Below are 14,857 nucleotides of genomic sequence, written 5' to 3' on the forward strand. Positions count from 1 at the left end.
CGAACCAACGTAGTCTCATTTTACAGCTTAAAGCTTCTACTTTCACCAGCCATTATTTTGTCTAAGAAAATTTCGTACGACGTGACACGTGGAAAACTGAAGACATGTTTTGTTTTTGTGTGTGAAAGAAGAGTTGGGTGTATTTTGTAATTGCACGTTTCAGTCAATGGAGTCGTCGAAAATCTTCAAAGATGGTTTAAAAATTTTCCTTGTCGCGCCAAATTCTATGATAATTGTTGTTTGTAGCTAAGAAGTTTGAATTTTATTATTTTCCATCGTTTGAGACTCTGGTGTACGTTCTTAGTATCAGTTTTAGAAACGTGGATTTAATTAGTCAAATTGGAAGTGTTGGCTCGCTAACTTAGAACTATCAGTGGGCTTCCATGTGGGGAACACACTCGCAACCGCTGTTTTACTTCCGGAAATTGCGCTGATGATGCTGGGCGTGCTTCCGCGACTGCTAATTGTTCTGCGTCTTAGTATTTCCGGTATAGTCACGACACTGTCCCGGAAGCTCATACGGGATGATCGCATCGACATCATACGCGTTATTCTTCTTGTATGCCTGGTCCTGTCCAGGAGTTGCGCTATGCCTTTACGAGACACATTAAAGTCTTGATCTAAGCTCAATCCTCGGGTCCGTGCCAGTGTCGCCAGATCAAGACTTCGTCCCCCTTCTCTAACTTCCCCTTCTACCGCGCTATTCCCCTCGCTTGCACCGCGGACTGGTCACGTGATGCGTTTCGCCTCTGTCGCGCATACTCCGGTACCAGCGGAGAGGGGTTATTTTTCCCCCTCCATTCGTGCTCGCTCTCCTCATCTGGCGACACTGGTCCGTGCTGTGACATAGATCGTGTAGGGCTACTATTTCCTTGTGACCGCGTGGACCGCGCCGAACGCAGAAAAGAACAGCGCGTGTAAACACGGACGCTACATAACAACTACATAATCGTCAATTAAACCACTGAAGTGTTTACTGTTATTATAATCAGAAAAATGCCACGAATAAGTTGGTGAAAGTCCGATAAAAAAATTTTTTTGTAATTGAATTAGTAGTGATTTACACTATACTCTGTTCGGCCCCTCGCGGGGTATGCCCCCAGTGGAGGGGATATGCAAACTGACTAAGATAAATAAATAAATATAAAATGATGTGTCAAAAATGACACGAAAGAATTTGGCCATTATTTTTGCGTCATTCTAACACTTTGATTTGTTCAGAAGGTGCTAGTGAAGCTAATAAATCAGATTTTTATGGAAAAATTTGAATTTTACTATTCTGGAATCTACGGTTAGTAAACTGCAAGTGATAAAATTACCTTTCATAATGTCAGGATCAATTCGTGTGATGAACCGTTCGTAAATGTCGTTCTCCAAATTTAGCAACCAAATTTTCTGCAGAATATCATCTTGCATCTGCAGCAATTCTTCGAACGTCATGGCTGGAATCGAAGAAACTTTTAATCACTTTTAAACCTACAATACAGTGTACAGTCTTTACTCGATATATGCCCAAAACACAGGTCTAACTAGGTACATATATCGGCCAAGAGATCGGCAGCAGTGGGGATAGTTCTGGGACTTTTATCGGCTAGGCATTTGGGACATATATAGAGCAAACACTGTAATCGATACAGACAATCGTATTCTATGTCCTCTTCCTGTTTTTGGGTTATTCGTGACGCAATGCTGAATATACTCCCTCGCATCGACATAGGAGCCATTTTTCACCAGTCAAACTAGAGAAATACAACGGCAACTGATTAAATTATAAACGTAAAATCACAATGCTTAATAAACAATATCTGAAAATAACATACTTCTTCTATCAGCAAGAAAAATAAAATGAAGATTTGGGGAATTGTGTGCTTTTATAATTTTCACTTTAATATTGAATTTATTTTCTATCAATTTAGAATTTTTTTCGTTAAAAATCCACAAAACCTGCAGCAAAGTGTTAGTTCGAAGGTGAGCAGCAGAACCAGGTTATGTTTGTGAATTATGATTCGCTAAATTCAGACAACTGAGCAATCAATAGGTGAGTCATTTCACTGTCTCGTGATTTATTCGGTAATGTACAAAGTGTAACAAATATTCGTGGCACGTGAAGACGGTAACATTGCAATAGTGCGACCAAACACTCGTTTACGATTCCTCGGATTCGTTCAACAGAGATTCTCTATCGATTTCCACGTCGTTCACGTACAAAGTGTACGTTAGTCCAATCTCTTTTTTGCCCGAGCTCTGCGATCGAATCGAGGCTGGTATTTCTCCTATCGTGAAAAGAATTTCCGCGCCATCGTCGGTGAAATCGTTCTAGAAAATCGCGACTCCAATTAGCATTTACGGCAATCGCGAGGGAAGACAATGTCTTACCTCCGTCTCGATCTGGTCGCCGTTTACCCAAACATTCTGCGTTTGTTTATCTGTTAAAAAATACCGCAGTGTTAAGTATCACTTCATAAAGCGTGCTGAATCATAATAAAAGCGTTTTCAATTTCAAATAATATTTAATTTTTCAATAAATTGTGGAAAAATATACCAAAGAAAAAAGATATTATTAATAATTTTTATTTCACATATTTTTACATAAAAATGGTAATGAACATTCAGAGATAACAAAATCAATTTTATTAATTGGGACAAGAAGGATATATAAAATGGGACTGCTTAATCAAAAGTTAGCGTGAAATTAGGTAATAATTACCTAACACAATTCTGTACTCTTCGTCCCCAACATTGGCCAGCCAGGTCTCCAAAATTTTCGACTGTGACTGAACAAAGTTTCTGTAGCTTTTCCCATTCACCCATAGGGTGTATGAATATTTTAAGCCTGTTTTTAACAAATTTTTATAACTCGTTCCAAATGGTGTAGGTTTTTAAGGGACGTTGAATAGTCTCACCTGGAATCGGGTCGACTCTGATCACGAATTTATTGTCGTTGAACATAAAGACTTCATCACCAACAAGATGAAACATCCAGTCTCTGTGAAGCAACTCTTTGCCGTCCACTCGAATCACTCGGCGACCTGTCGCTGTGCCATGCTCGAATTCTATCACATGATTGCCGTCGCTTAGGGGAACGTTCCACTTGGCTGTTGGCTCGTCGTCCAGTGTCTCCAAATTGTGCAGACTCCTAGATCATCGATTTTTTTTTAAACAATGTCACTCTTAAAAACTTCTTTAAAAAAGCGTTCTTGTCGAACAGGTATTTTAGAACCTGTTTAATAAATTTTCCAAGAAAATTATTTATTTTAGAACGGTTTGATGAAATAATTAGCAAAGTTCGAACTGGTAATATATGCTATAACTTCCTCGGTCTCTGGTTTATACCGATCGTTAAGGACTTTGCTACACCCCTTGTTAGATACTAATCGGGAGGCTAGTAAAATTTTTAATTTAGCGTCGCTATACGTAATTAATGCTCAAAACTAAGTGTTTTGTATGTTAACTGCAGAATTCCGAGTTCTTAGATGAAAAATATTGAAATAATAAGAACACTGTGCTTGCGTATTCACACTGGCCATTGATTCCATTCATGAACCACAGTTTTGAAATACAGGACAGTGTATTAATAATTCCTATTATTGATCAAACATTTAATTGTTTCCCATGCACGCTACGTTGCTCCATTTCCAATCGCAACATTTATAAAGCAGGTGTACCAAATTACAAATCACCACATACAGAATATAATTATTCACAATTTATGCGAAATATTATAATAAAATTTTGTTTACTCCGCCCGACTCACCTCAACAGCATAGCAGCCATGTTACCTTGCTACTCGTTCCACCTGTACCTGAACTGGCTTGCTTATTGATCGAATTCACCAGGGAAATTATTCGAATCGATAGCCTAACCACCTGCCGCCCCAGTACGATGCAATCATTAAACAACAAAATTATTTATCGCATTTTCCTGGAATTACAACTTCACAAATCGGACATCGTAAACTAAATGTTCCTCTTTGCCGCTTTATTAAACTTAATACATTTCCACTATAAAATTCACAAGTATAAAAGATATTTGACCATTTCGATTGTTTATAAAATGTAAGACGGGAGAATTATTCATTCGTTGGCTGGCAACAATTTCCCCGAACACGGCCCGAATCCGATTCTATATCCGTCGCCGACACAGTAACCTGGAAAACGATAACCGTTTCAAGAATTATCGATGAAATCATAGTCCGCGGACTGGAATTGCGAAACGAAACTAGCAAACAGACCTCGAATGATCACCAGGTCGCCATCTTCCAGGAACTTCCGGGTTGTCCCGTCTTTTAACGAGATGTTTTTATGTTTCCAAGATAGCTCGAGCATGGAACCATAAGAATCCGGCGACTAGAGGCGTAAGCATAAACATTAGAAATTAGCACGACTATTGTTAGCGAAATTAATGTCGGTCTGTCAACGGACAAATGTTTCGGACGCACCTCGCCACTTATCGTACCGGAAGCCATTAAGTCACCTGGATTGATATTGCATCCGGTTACGGTATGGTGAGCTAATTGCTGCTGGGGTGTCCAGTACTGGTATTTGTAGTTGCTGCGACAGATTGTGGTAACGGAACCACGTGGCGCTATACCAGGAAAAAACATAGTCATTTTATCCGGCAAAATAGTTCCACCGAATTCTATACGAATAAACATTGATCTCACTTTTGATAGCAACCTCCAATTTGATGTCGAAGTTACAGGATTCACTGTGCTGTAAATATGGGAAGGGTTTCGGATCTTGAGGAACGTTGGGCACTTTGAAGGCCTCCAGGGCTTCCATGGTGACTACCCATGGGGATATGGTGGTCCCCAAATTCTTGGCTCCGAAGGGACCCAGTGGAACGTATTCCCACTTCTGTATATCTCTCGCTAGAAAATTTTAATAATAAAAAAATTATTCGGTGAATCGAAGTTCCATTCACATTTTGATAGTCTTTTATTTATTTAAATATTTTTACTATTTTTTGAATGTGGAAACTGAATTTGTAATTAGGAACCTTCTAATTGTAGTATTTTTAGAGTAACTCATAGGTCTCTCTTCTGATGCAATTATTCTTTCTTCTGTAATATCAAGACCCCATTTTGTAGAAAATGACGATTTTGGAAAATTAAGAAACCATTCCCATTTTTCATTCCACAGTTTTTACTGTTGAGTGACAAATCCATCTGTTTTGCATATATACGTTGTTTTGGAAGACTTTGACCTTATCGTTTACTGTGTTCATAAATATTAATACGAAACTTTGAAGGAAACTTTAAAGACGATTACTTTAAGATACATATTACAAAAGTTCCATAACACTAAAAAAATATATTCTATATAAAAAAAGAATATAAAAGAGTTTGTCTACCAAATACCATGACTTTCTCCTATAACATAATCTTTTTTCTCTCATTACCGCTCCAGTCGTTCATGGTAACCATCCCGAAAATATGATCGTAGGCTTCGGACGTTGAGACAGTGTCCCCCAAGTTGGTAGGCGGCCCTCCAACGAAGAAAGCAACTTCTAATTCAAAGTCCATCAACCTGGATGGTCCGAAAACTGGGTCTGCACCCTCCACCGGAAGTGTTTGGCCACGAGGTCGTTTTATGGGTGTCCCAGAGACAACGACAGAACTCGCCCTCCCATGGTAAGCGACAGGTAGATGTTTCCTACAGTTTGAACCCCGTTTAGCCTTGAATAATCGCGTTCCTAGTTCAGAGAAAAAATTACCAATTTGGCATCAGAGCATTTTCTTTCCCACGGAACATGATTCCCACATTGGTAGCATGGTGAATAGAAGAGTAGAAGTCTGTGTAGTCGCCGATTTTTGCTGGCAGGTGCATCGTTGCCTCCCTTTGAAGGACGAACGATCTGCGATACGAGAGTAATGTTTTGTAGAAAATTTATTGATAATTTATTCAGCATTTATTCGAATTAATTGCGAGACGATTTTTGTTTTACTTCGAACGAATGTTCGGTTCCTGCAAGGTTTCGTTGCTAGCTGATAATAAATTTTGGAGTTTAGCTCTGGCTTCTAGCCAGCTGGGTCGTCCCAGAGCCATGAAGTCGTTGAGACAATCACGGCGGAAGACATCCTGCTTGCTCTTCAGCAGTGGTCCATCGAAAAGGTCAGAGATAACGGATAAGTCCAATATCTGGTTGCCAATCGCTACGCCTATTCTCTTTTGCGGCTGGAAGAGATCTCATCGTTACCGACAGTTGATAGGACAGTTTGGAACATGGAAGTTATTGACTTTTCCCTTAGAAGATTCAAGTACCATGGAAAATTAAAGAATTAAAGGTTCGGTTAATATTACCAAAATATCAGAGATTTAGCCAAATTTAGACTATAAATCGTGAAATTTCAGTTATTCAAATTGAACTAATAAACACTGCGCAGATTTATAATACGCGCCGTTTCTTTCTAGGTCACTGCTAACAGATGGCGATTTGTTTGGTACAATTCCATAAGCCTCTGTAATGTTTCATTATTTTTACCGTTTAATCCGTATTGTTATTGTTTTTCCTCAAATATTAAGATAACGTTAACACGGTACATGTGGCTGTTTCGGTGGTATTTGAGAGATTTATAGATCTCGATGCAGATGATAACTACGCGACTATCTATGTACAAGTATATGGTATCTACGATAGTGTTTACTCACGTTATTCTCCGTCGAAAAGACACCATACGGCAGATTCTCGATGGGGAAATCGCATTCTGGAGAATACTCGACGAACGACTTCATGATCACAGTTGTTTGGAACGACTGAGCTAAGCCGCCGACTAAAATGTATTTTGTTAGCACGCGTGATAATTCCTGAGAGGCTTGTCAAGGCCGACTGGCGCCTATGAGATAATTTATACACCTGTTTACGAACGAGCCCCCAGTCTAACTCGTTCTGAATTATTCCCACGTTTTTTTTTCGCACTGTTTAGTAGGAGCGCCGGGTATTGTCAATTAATTGTATTGGCTCGTGATTGGAGAACAGCTTCGAGAATTTTTATAGGTAGCAACGAAGGTGAGGCAGTGTTGCACTTACCTAGAATCTAAATAACCATCTTATCACTTGAACGTTACAAAATCTTTGCCAAAAATTTATCATTTTTAACTTTAATCTCTCTGCTTTAATCAGTACATTCAATCTACAGTAATTCATCTTTTTATAAATTTCCTACTTTGAGGTTCCAAAGTTTATCTTCGATTTCTTTAAATTTTATACAGTGGGCAATTATTTGCACATCTATTGTTTGTACACCTTCACTTTTTGGTGCTTCATTATGTATAAAAACAATATTCTCGCTACAATAACGAAGGAAACAAAAATTTCGCAGTTACCAAACTTAGTGCTCAAAGTAAATCCCGTGTTTTAAATATTATTTTCGATTGAAGAAAAGGTTCAATAGATACCCGTGTTTCTTAAGTATTATTTTCGAACGAAAGAAGTTCTAAAACGAGGAATTCATTGGTTCAAAAATGATGCGTGTTTAAAGGTGAGCGATTACACTTTGTTCTGGGACAAGCTGTCATCGTACATTAATTAAAATATAGAGAGTTATTGTATACGGGATCTCAAAGAGAAGGTATAATTCAAGTTGGTTGTGATTAGTTTGTTGGGGGGAGGGGGGCAGAGAGCCTAACGGCCGGCCCGACCACGCTTGCGAATGTATGTTATCGACATCAGCGTGTCCTTGTGCTGCCATCCAACGGCTCCGCTCATCAAACGACGTGCAATGCTGGGCACACACCAACATGACTTTTGATTCAGTGAATTCTTCGTCTTAAAAATTCGATTTTTGGCATTTTCGCGCCAAGATGCACAGGATTACATAGTAAACAGTTAAAAATTTCTGGGTTGCCAAAGTAAAGTTTAACCATTATCACGTTTCCTAAATGTTATTTTCGACTAAGAGAAAGATTCAATAGATACCGCGTTTTTGTTTATATTATTTTCGCAAGAAAGGAAGGTTCGATAGATACCACGTTTTTGTAATTTTATTTTCGGATAAATTAGTAGTTTCTGTGCACGATGAAGTACTAAAAAGTACTAAATTAACGTACTACTTCTGTTAGCTATCTCAAAAATCTTTAACTCTATTTATCTAATTTTCTTTATCTGTTGTACGTTTGACAATATTCGTTTGTGCTCCGATCATCGATATTTTACTTTGAAACATAATCGGTTAACCGGATCAATTTTATGCAAAGTAGAACCCCCCTTATTTGGGTACATTGGATCTCTCCATGAAATTTCGCGTAATATGTATTGACAATTCGGGATAACAGCAGTTTATTAGACATTGATATACAGTGGATAATAAAGTCAATTAGGTTGATAGGTGGTGGTACTCATCGTACAACAAGATCACGACATGCCAGCAAACATAGCTACTATTATTTCGTCACATACTTCAATTCTCTCTCTCTCTCTCTCTCTCTCTCTCTCTCTCTCTCTCCCCCTCTCTTTCTCTCTATTTATTTCTCGCTTTTCGTCGCCGGTCTATATCGTTACGCACACGTGGCACATACATATACAGATTTTTATATATATATAATTAATTCTCTCACCTATGTATATATATAAATGTACTTTTTTCTCCGGATTTTTCTCTCGGTTACGTACAATGTATAACGATAACTGGCCCTCGACGATCGCGGGGGCTCACTATAATTGTTTTTTTTTTTTTTAAACAACTCTCATCGTTTTGGAAGACTTTTGGGACTTTGTTGCTGTTCTCCTTGCTCCGGTATCAACTTAGACTAATAATTAACGATAATGAGGTCAGGGTCGCTCACCCCGGGCCGTTTTCGATAAGTCACACGGAAAGGAATTGACCAATGTGGATTACGCTTGTGCCGATTTCGTCGATGTTCTGGCAAGCATAGAAATCATTCCTAACGAACAGTGCATGTGCGCTTATAGTACAGTGTGCGACAGATTAACAGTTTAATAAAGGTGCGTGGTGCAACTAACGGTAAACGTGCAGTCGAAGTAACAGAGTGCAGAACGATGCATTAAACTGTGCAGTGAACTAAAATCGTACACAACAACAACGTCACGAGAATCGAATATGCACACGCAATGCATATTCGATTCTTATGAGCACGATGACTGCAAATGTTTATGCAATTTCACTCTTTAGTTCGTCAATATAATAAGAATTTTTATATTAGATCATCCAAATTCAGTATCGCATTTTCCGATTAAGAACAAATTATTTAAGATGCTGGTTTCTTAATTTTAACATGAAGTCTATTTTTCCTTATTTCCAAATCATTCTTCAATTTTCTAGTATATTTTCGCATAACTGGGACTCGATTTTAATAATGACGGCCATGACATGGTTCTGGAAAAATTTCGATGGAAAATTGATATCTCCTTTTAATAAAACGAAGCATCCATTAAATTTTCGTTTCACTGTTCGATAATCAATGTCACGAAGTAGACTTTATATAAAAATGAAGAAATCAAGTTTCAAATAATTAGTCGTCGCTCGATTTGAACGGCCCTGTATTAAAAAGAAAATGAACGAATCATTCAGCGAGTATTTCGAGCTAGTGATAAATGCATAAAACTCGCAGTCCGATGACAACAAATATCGAAAACGTATTTACAAACATTCGAGCCGGATTTCGGAGGAAATGGGCACAAGAACAATGTACAAAACCGTCTTGAATATCGGCACTGTCATGGCGGCCGTGCATATATCACGCATAATATTCGCGAACGACGTCGGATCCCTAAACAACGAAGGGCTCGAATATCTCTACTGGAGACTGGTTCGTCGCTCACTCCCATCGCCGTACAACTATATATCGTCTTTTCCCGACACACTCTTGCTTCGAAATCGGTAGGATATCGAAGTTCGTCGGTCATCTTGCGGGTAGCACGACTGTAGACAAAGAAACTCGTAACGCCGATAAAATTGTGGACAATCAACAACAACGTTTCGATAGAGCGTCTCTTGCAGGTATCGGTATTATGGTCAGATGGATATATCTTGAATTCTTCTTCGTTTCAAAAATATCTTTCATCCCCCTATCCCGTTCTTTATTGTCTAAGGAATCTCTTTCTCTTTTTCGAGCTCGACTTTCGTTCCCTTGCCGTCACCCCATGGATCGTTAACTCGCAATTATCAGCTAATGTGTGCACGCGATCAAGCTGCGATCGTTTATTTATTTTTGCAATTTTAAACGCCCATCGTAGCAACAGAAGACCCCAATTTGCATTTTATTCACTAGAAAGTTTCACTTTACCATATTTTGCACTTCCCAGGACCAGAGTGGCCAGATCAAGATTCGTTTCCCCCACTCTAACTTCGTCACGTGACGCGTTCCGTCTCTGTCGTGCACATACTCCGGTACTGGCAGAGAGATACTCCCCTTATCTGGCGACACTGCCCAGGACGTTACCAATAAACATTCGCAGCCTATAATCTTTCGTTTGAATTTTTGTTAGTAATTTTATAGATTTCGGTCTCGTTCGTTCCGTTTCTCGTTTCTGGCTTCGGTTCTTTCGAGTTGTCGACAGTCGACGGGAGAAGGAAACAATAAATTCGTAGATTTTTAGTACAATAGATACATTTACGCACCACCGCGCGCTTTACACCTAGACAGTTTCTCGTAACTCACGACTCATCTTCCGACTTATCATTTGTTTACTCGATGGCTAGTGATTCGAGAGCTACATAAGAGTCGGTCGGTACTCGAGTGTTCTCGTTTCATTAATCTCTTCGAACAGATTGAAATTTCTTCGTCGTATCTCTGTTTTCAGTTTTTCCCTTCTTTTTTTTTTTTGTTTTAAATCGTTTACGGGCGAAAACATTGTAAAACTTCCGCTAGAATAAGGAGAAAACGATATTCTTAGCGATTCCGTTTCCGATCGAAACGATCTCGTCCGCTCGTGAGTGAATGGAGGCCTACGCGGTGACGAAGTTGTCCTAACAGTGTCGTGCAATACGAAAACGCGTGACAGATTACCTGAGAAAGTAACACTAACAAGTCGTACGAAGAGAACGAGATTGAAGTTCTGGGACCGGTTTTTGCAATGATTACGAAGATAATCGACGAACTAAATGACAACCGTTCGCGCGAATACTTGAAAAAGCATGTACTTTCATGGGTTTGTGTTTTGTATCTTTAAAATCTCAACACTAAATATATATATATATATATTTATATATATAATATACGCTTTGTTCTTTATATATATTTATACTTTTTTTTTTGTTATTAAATACATTTATACTTTTTTTTTCTTTTGTATAGTAATGGATGCGGGTCATTTTCCTTGTACCGTCGCAAACGATCAATAAGTAACAAATCCGTTTAATCTCTTCAACAAAATAACTCGCAGCATCGGCTGATGTTAAATCTCTATGCGAAAACAAATTAATCGCTATCCCTATCGTAACTATCCCCGTAGCATACCGTTCCAAGTAAAACTATTTTGTACCTGTGTCTCGTTTGTGATTCGCTGTTGCTCCGGCAATTATCATCCTTCGACACTTGATATTTCAATGATCTTTTTCTTCTAAATATTTATTTCACGATCTCGTTGAAACACATTCATTGATTGAGAAATCAAGCATTTTCTTTCGAACGTTCTATCTTCTTTTGGTGCCGATCAAGTGTCAAGTGACTTTCGCACGCTGAGACGAGCAGAAACGAACAAATAGAATGCCCAATGTTCTACGATGATTTTGAAAGAAAATTGTTTGCTGCTCGCTCTTGCCTGTCGATCCCCCCCCCCCCCCCCCTCTCTTTCGTTCGTCCTCTGTGTTTCGATCGTTAAACGAAGATCAACCGGAAACTGAACACGATCTATCGAAGCTCGACTATTTATACTATTGCTTCGGTTCACGAGATTACCCGTCGTCCTCTACGTCCCACCTCTGTTTCATTTTCTGTTCTAGTGACAACAGCACAGCTGTGAGGAATGAAGGCTAGTAACATTTACGGCCGGAAGCGTCGCTAGAGTTCTGTAAACCCGACTCCTTCGTTTCATGGATATGCTGTGTGCTTATAAACCTAGAGAACCTTACACGCTATGAGTATCCTTCGATCAGTAGCTTTTGCTTTTTAATACGTTGAAGAAGCGTTTATCCGTACTACGAACGATGATTTGCTGACCGACTCTCTCCCCTCAAAAGCGTCCCCCAAACGTCGTCTTCGATTTACACCATTTAAAGATTTCCCAAACGATCGAAACATTCGAATAAACACCGCCTCTCTGTTAGCCGGAAAACGGTATTGTAGTCGTTGAACAGGTTAAGTTATTAGTCGAAAATATATTCTCCTCAAAAACGTCAGAAATCTTCTTATTTCGAGACTGTTCAAATATCTTTCAAAAAATTCAATAGTTAGTGCCAATATATTCGATGTACTCGCCCGGAAACCGGTAAGATTAATAATATTAACGGTTCGAGGTGTGTCGGAGAGAGCCAGCGCGTCTGCCACTTAAATTAGCTAACCATGATTGCGAATTTTGTGTGTTTTGGCCTCCGGAAATTTTTGTACATACACGCGTAATGGAAAACGCGACGCGGTTCTCCTGTTCACCGATGAGATTTCTTCTATTATGTATACATATTATTATCAGGAGGATTGACTTGGCGTCGCGACACCGCGGCTGATTATGCTACTAACTATAGCAGGCAGGTTTCTTACAGGTCGTGGCCTAACCGGTCCATCTCGGACAGCAGGAAGTCCACGTCTTTTTCCGTTACCGCGGCGCTCGAGATGATATTCCTGAAGAAGTTAGGTCGACGATCGTCCGGCTGGTAGCCGACCATTAGAGTTCCTGTTTGCATCATGCGACTCTTCAAGATCGGGCAGATCTGCCGAAAAATAACCATTTTTATTCAACTCCACTGTTATCATAATATTAAATAATCTCCCACTTCAATTTTTAAGGGAAATAGAAATAAAATAAAGAAAAATTAAAATCCTTCAAACGATTAACTGTGGCAAGACACTTTGGATGGAGTTTTTCGATCAATTAAAATGACTTTCACATCAGCTAGGATCTTGATGCTTTCGAGATCGTTCTTCAGGAATAATTGAAATTTTCGGAAAGCGTTCGGTACTTAATATTTCAATTAATTATATAACACCGAGAAACTTTGGGGAATAGTTTCTTGATAATATCAAATAAATCTCACATCGGCTATGATCTTGATCCTCTCGGGACCATGTGGCATATTCCTAACGCGCGTTGGCAGGTACCAGAAACAGCAATTCACCATTTCCGGTTCGAGTATCAGGTAATATCTGTCCGGCATTTGCTTGATTTGCCTGACCATGTATTCCGTGAGTTCCATCAGTCGGTCCATGTGTTTCTCGAAGCCTTCTGTACCCTGTAACGATGTTGAATAACGTCTTAATTGCGTGTACTTAATTTCACATTTCATATCCTTGATCTCCTCGATTACGTTAAATAATTTAATTCGTGGCCCTCGCGATCAATCAGTTGTAACTTTATTTTAAATTCACACCTCTCAGCCTTCAAATTAAAGGTTCATTGAATATTTATAAAGATAGAGTAAATGCACGGAAATCTGATGAAAATTATTTTCAAAATCTGCTTGGAAAGTTTGCAGATAATCAACAAATTCACGAAGAGAAAGCTAGGAATTAATTTGTGCACCAAATAGTTGGAGGTTCGTATGAAGTATCCATTAACAAAGATAGCAGTAACTTTTCAATCGATATCTTTCAAAGAATCGTATTTTAACCCTCCGCCGGCGATGCCGCCGGCTGGGTCTCTTTTGACTCAGAGTTTCAATTTCTTCAATTTCTGGTAATTAAATTAAATAAATGAAATAAATTAAATTGAATAGCTATAAAAATGGTCCGCCGTCCGAGGGTTAAATCACAATATCTGTTCTTCGCGTCACTGCTGAAATGTCAGTGAATCGAATAAACCGGAGTCCGCGTCATTTCAGCTGACTGGAATTCAGAGATATGAAAATGTTCGTCGAGAGTTCATTATCCGTTTCATCCGGAACCCCCGGGGCGTTTACCTTAGCGCGCCACTGCAGCCACAGCTTGAAGATGTCATTGTGACGTCCGCATTGAATCACCTTATCGCCGGTGTCGTACTTGACGTCATAGAGCTTGTCCGTCATGAACAAATACTCAGCGGACATTTGGTTGCAGCTAATCAGCAGGCCCTGGGAACATAAAGCGTGACGATGGGCCGCGAACGAGAGACGAAAACGAGGGATAGGGAAACGAACCAACTATGCCTGGGGTACGCGTTTTTCAATTCCTGCGGAACAATGCGCGTTTCGAGGCATGTTCGGGAAACTTTCCGATTGACAGCCGCGAACAAGAACAAACGGAACCCGGCCGGGTCGATATGGTACTCAACTCATGCGCAGGAGGAGGGAAACCGAGGGATATTGAATTTACAAAATGGCGGACAGGAGTGCGCCAACCTGGACGCCATTGTTGACTCGCGGCGCCGTTATTGTTCCCGGTAAAACTTTCTCTCGGCAGCCGTCGCTAGACCAATTTCTGTCTCTGCTAAAAATTATCTACCTGCTGGACTTTTATTTAAAAAATCACCGCTGTCCGATAAATGAACACACAAAAATGTTTTCTTGCAGCTTAACCATGTATCTACACGTCCCGAAAGAGTTTGTCTCCATATTACATCAATAGTTCTCTAGAAAACAAATTTATGAAGATCACTTTGCCACTGTAGGAAAATCAAAATGATTTGAGAAAACATTCATAAAAATCGCCTTCGCAATTGTTACGCAGTCGGAACGATTTTCAATTCAATTGTCGGAGACATAAATTGTTTTCTACACGTCCCAAGAAAATTTATTCTCACATTGTGGATAGCTTTCTAGGAAAAAATT

General features: G+C 39.4%; 5 protein-coding genes and 1 long non-coding RNA gene across 7 annotated transcripts in view; 1 reads left to right on the top strand and 5 right to left on the bottom strand.

Annotated features, from left to right (window-relative positions):
* Window positions 1–241: 241 nt before the first annotated feature.
* LOC143356282 (uncharacterized) lies at window positions 242–851 on the bottom strand. The gene has a single exon (XM_076791837.1). The coding sequence runs from the start codon at window positions 541–543 to the stop codon at window positions 331–333; it is 213 nt and encodes a 70-aa protein (XP_076647952.1). The 5' UTR covers window positions 544–851; the 3' UTR covers window positions 242–330.
* Window positions 852–1,211: 360 nt separating this feature from the next.
* LOC143356220 (uncharacterized) lies at window positions 1,212–1,898 on the bottom strand. Its single transcript, XR_013082634.1, has 2 exons — window positions 1,640–1,898; window positions 1,212–1,442 (listed from the first exon to the last, which is right to left on the bottom strand). It is a non-coding gene; the product is annotated as an uncharacterized LOC143356220 (long non-coding RNA).
* Window positions 1,899–2,037: 139 nt separating this feature from the next.
* Window positions 2,038–3,933, bottom strand: LOC143356210 (fas apoptotic inhibitory molecule 1). Its single transcript, XM_076791718.1, has 5 exons — window positions 3,755–3,933; window positions 2,904–3,136; window positions 2,708–2,833; window positions 2,377–2,426; window positions 2,038–2,316 (listed from the first exon to the last, which is right to left on the bottom strand). The coding sequence occupies exons 1-5, from the start codon at window positions 3,772–3,774 to the stop codon at window positions 2,146–2,148; spliced, it is 600 nt and encodes a 199-aa protein (XP_076647833.1). The 5' UTR covers window positions 3,775–3,933; the 3' UTR covers window positions 2,038–2,145.
* A 30-nt stretch (window positions 3,934–3,963) lies between these two features.
* Window positions 3,964–6,886, bottom strand: Faa (fumarylacetoacetate hydrolase). The gene is made up of 8 exons (XM_076791707.1): window positions 6,651–6,886; window positions 5,947–6,176; window positions 5,716–5,856; window positions 5,401–5,654; window positions 4,664–4,870; window positions 4,439–4,584; window positions 4,232–4,346; window positions 3,964–4,147 (listed from the first exon to the last, which is right to left on the bottom strand). Exons 1-8 carry the CDS (start codon window positions 6,732–6,734, stop codon window positions 4,074–4,076), a joined length of 1,251 nt encoding a protein of 416 aa, XP_076647822.1. The 5' UTR covers window positions 6,735–6,886; the 3' UTR covers window positions 3,964–4,073.
* A 1,374-nt stretch (window positions 6,887–8,260) lies between these two features.
* Gad1 (glutamate decarboxylase) overlaps window positions 8,261–14,857 on the bottom strand; it is a 34,222-nt gene continuing 27,625 nt past the window's right edge. For both annotated transcript variants that reach the window (XM_076791774.1, XM_076791766.1), the window contains 3 exons: window positions 14,012–14,161; window positions 13,151–13,345; window positions 8,261–12,826 (listed from right to left, as the gene is read on the bottom strand). In XM_076791774.1, coding sequence (XP_076647889.1) covers window positions 12,653–12,826; window positions 13,151–13,345; window positions 14,012–14,161 — 519 coding nt within the window. In that variant the 3' untranslated portion in view covers window positions 8,261–12,652. The remainder of the gene's footprint in view (window positions 12,827–13,150; window positions 13,346–14,011; window positions 14,162–14,857) is intronic.
* Window positions 14,170–14,667, top strand: LOC143356274 (uncharacterized). Its single transcript, XM_076791824.1, has 2 exons — window positions 14,170–14,469; window positions 14,600–14,667. Exons 1-2 carry the CDS (start codon window positions 14,183–14,185, stop codon window positions 14,652–14,654), a joined length of 342 nt encoding a protein of 113 aa, XP_076647939.1. The 5' UTR covers window positions 14,170–14,182; the 3' UTR covers window positions 14,655–14,667.

The sequence above is a fragment of the Halictus rubicundus genome, chromosome 1 (genome assembly GCF_050948215.1).
Source record: "Halictus rubicundus isolate RS-2024b chromosome 1, iyHalRubi1_principal, whole genome shotgun sequence".
NCBI classification, from domain to species: domain Eukaryota; kingdom Metazoa; phylum Arthropoda; class Insecta; order Hymenoptera; family Halictidae; genus Halictus; species Halictus rubicundus.

What these genes read in the sequence shown, in the direction of transcription:
- LOC143356282 (XM_076791837.1), bottom strand. Translation starts at nt 543, where the DNA reads ATGATGTCGATGCGATCATCCCGTATGAGCTTCCGGGACAGTGTCGTG.
- LOC143356210 (XM_076791718.1), bottom strand. Translation starts at nt 3,774, where the DNA reads ATGGCTGCTATGCTGTTGAG. An exon ending in CAGAGTCGACCCGATTCCAG is followed by an intron (nt 2,834 to 2,903) that starts GTGAGACTATTC and finishes TGTTAAAAACAG; the next exon opens with GCTTAAAATATTCATACACC. An exon ending in GCGACCAGATCGAGACGGAG is followed by an intron (nt 2,317 to 2,376) that starts GTAAGACATTGT and finishes GCGATTTTCTAG; the next exon opens with AACGATTTCACCGACGATGG.
- Faa (XM_076791707.1), bottom strand. Translation starts at nt 6,734, where the DNA reads ATGAAGTCGTTCGTCGAGTATTCTCCAGAATGCGATTTCCCCATCGAG. An exon ending in TACCATGAACGACTGGAGCG is followed by an intron (nt 4,871 to 5,400) that starts GTAATGAGAGAA and finishes AAAATTTTCTAG; the next exon opens with CGAGAGATATACAGAAGTGG. An exon ending in CGACCTGGTGATCATTCGAG is followed by an intron (nt 4,148 to 4,231) that starts GTCTGTTTGCTA and finishes ATCGTTTTCCAG; the next exon opens with GTTACTGTGTCGGCGACGGA.
- LOC143356274 (XM_076791824.1), top strand. Translation starts at nt 14,183, where the DNA reads ATGGGCCGCGAACGAGAGACGAAAACGAGGGATAGGGAAACGAACCAA. An exon ending in CGGCGCCGTTATTGTTCCCG is followed by an intron (nt 14,470 to 14,599) that starts GTAAAACTTTCT and finishes GTTTTCTTGCAG; the next exon opens with CTTAACCATGTATCTACACG.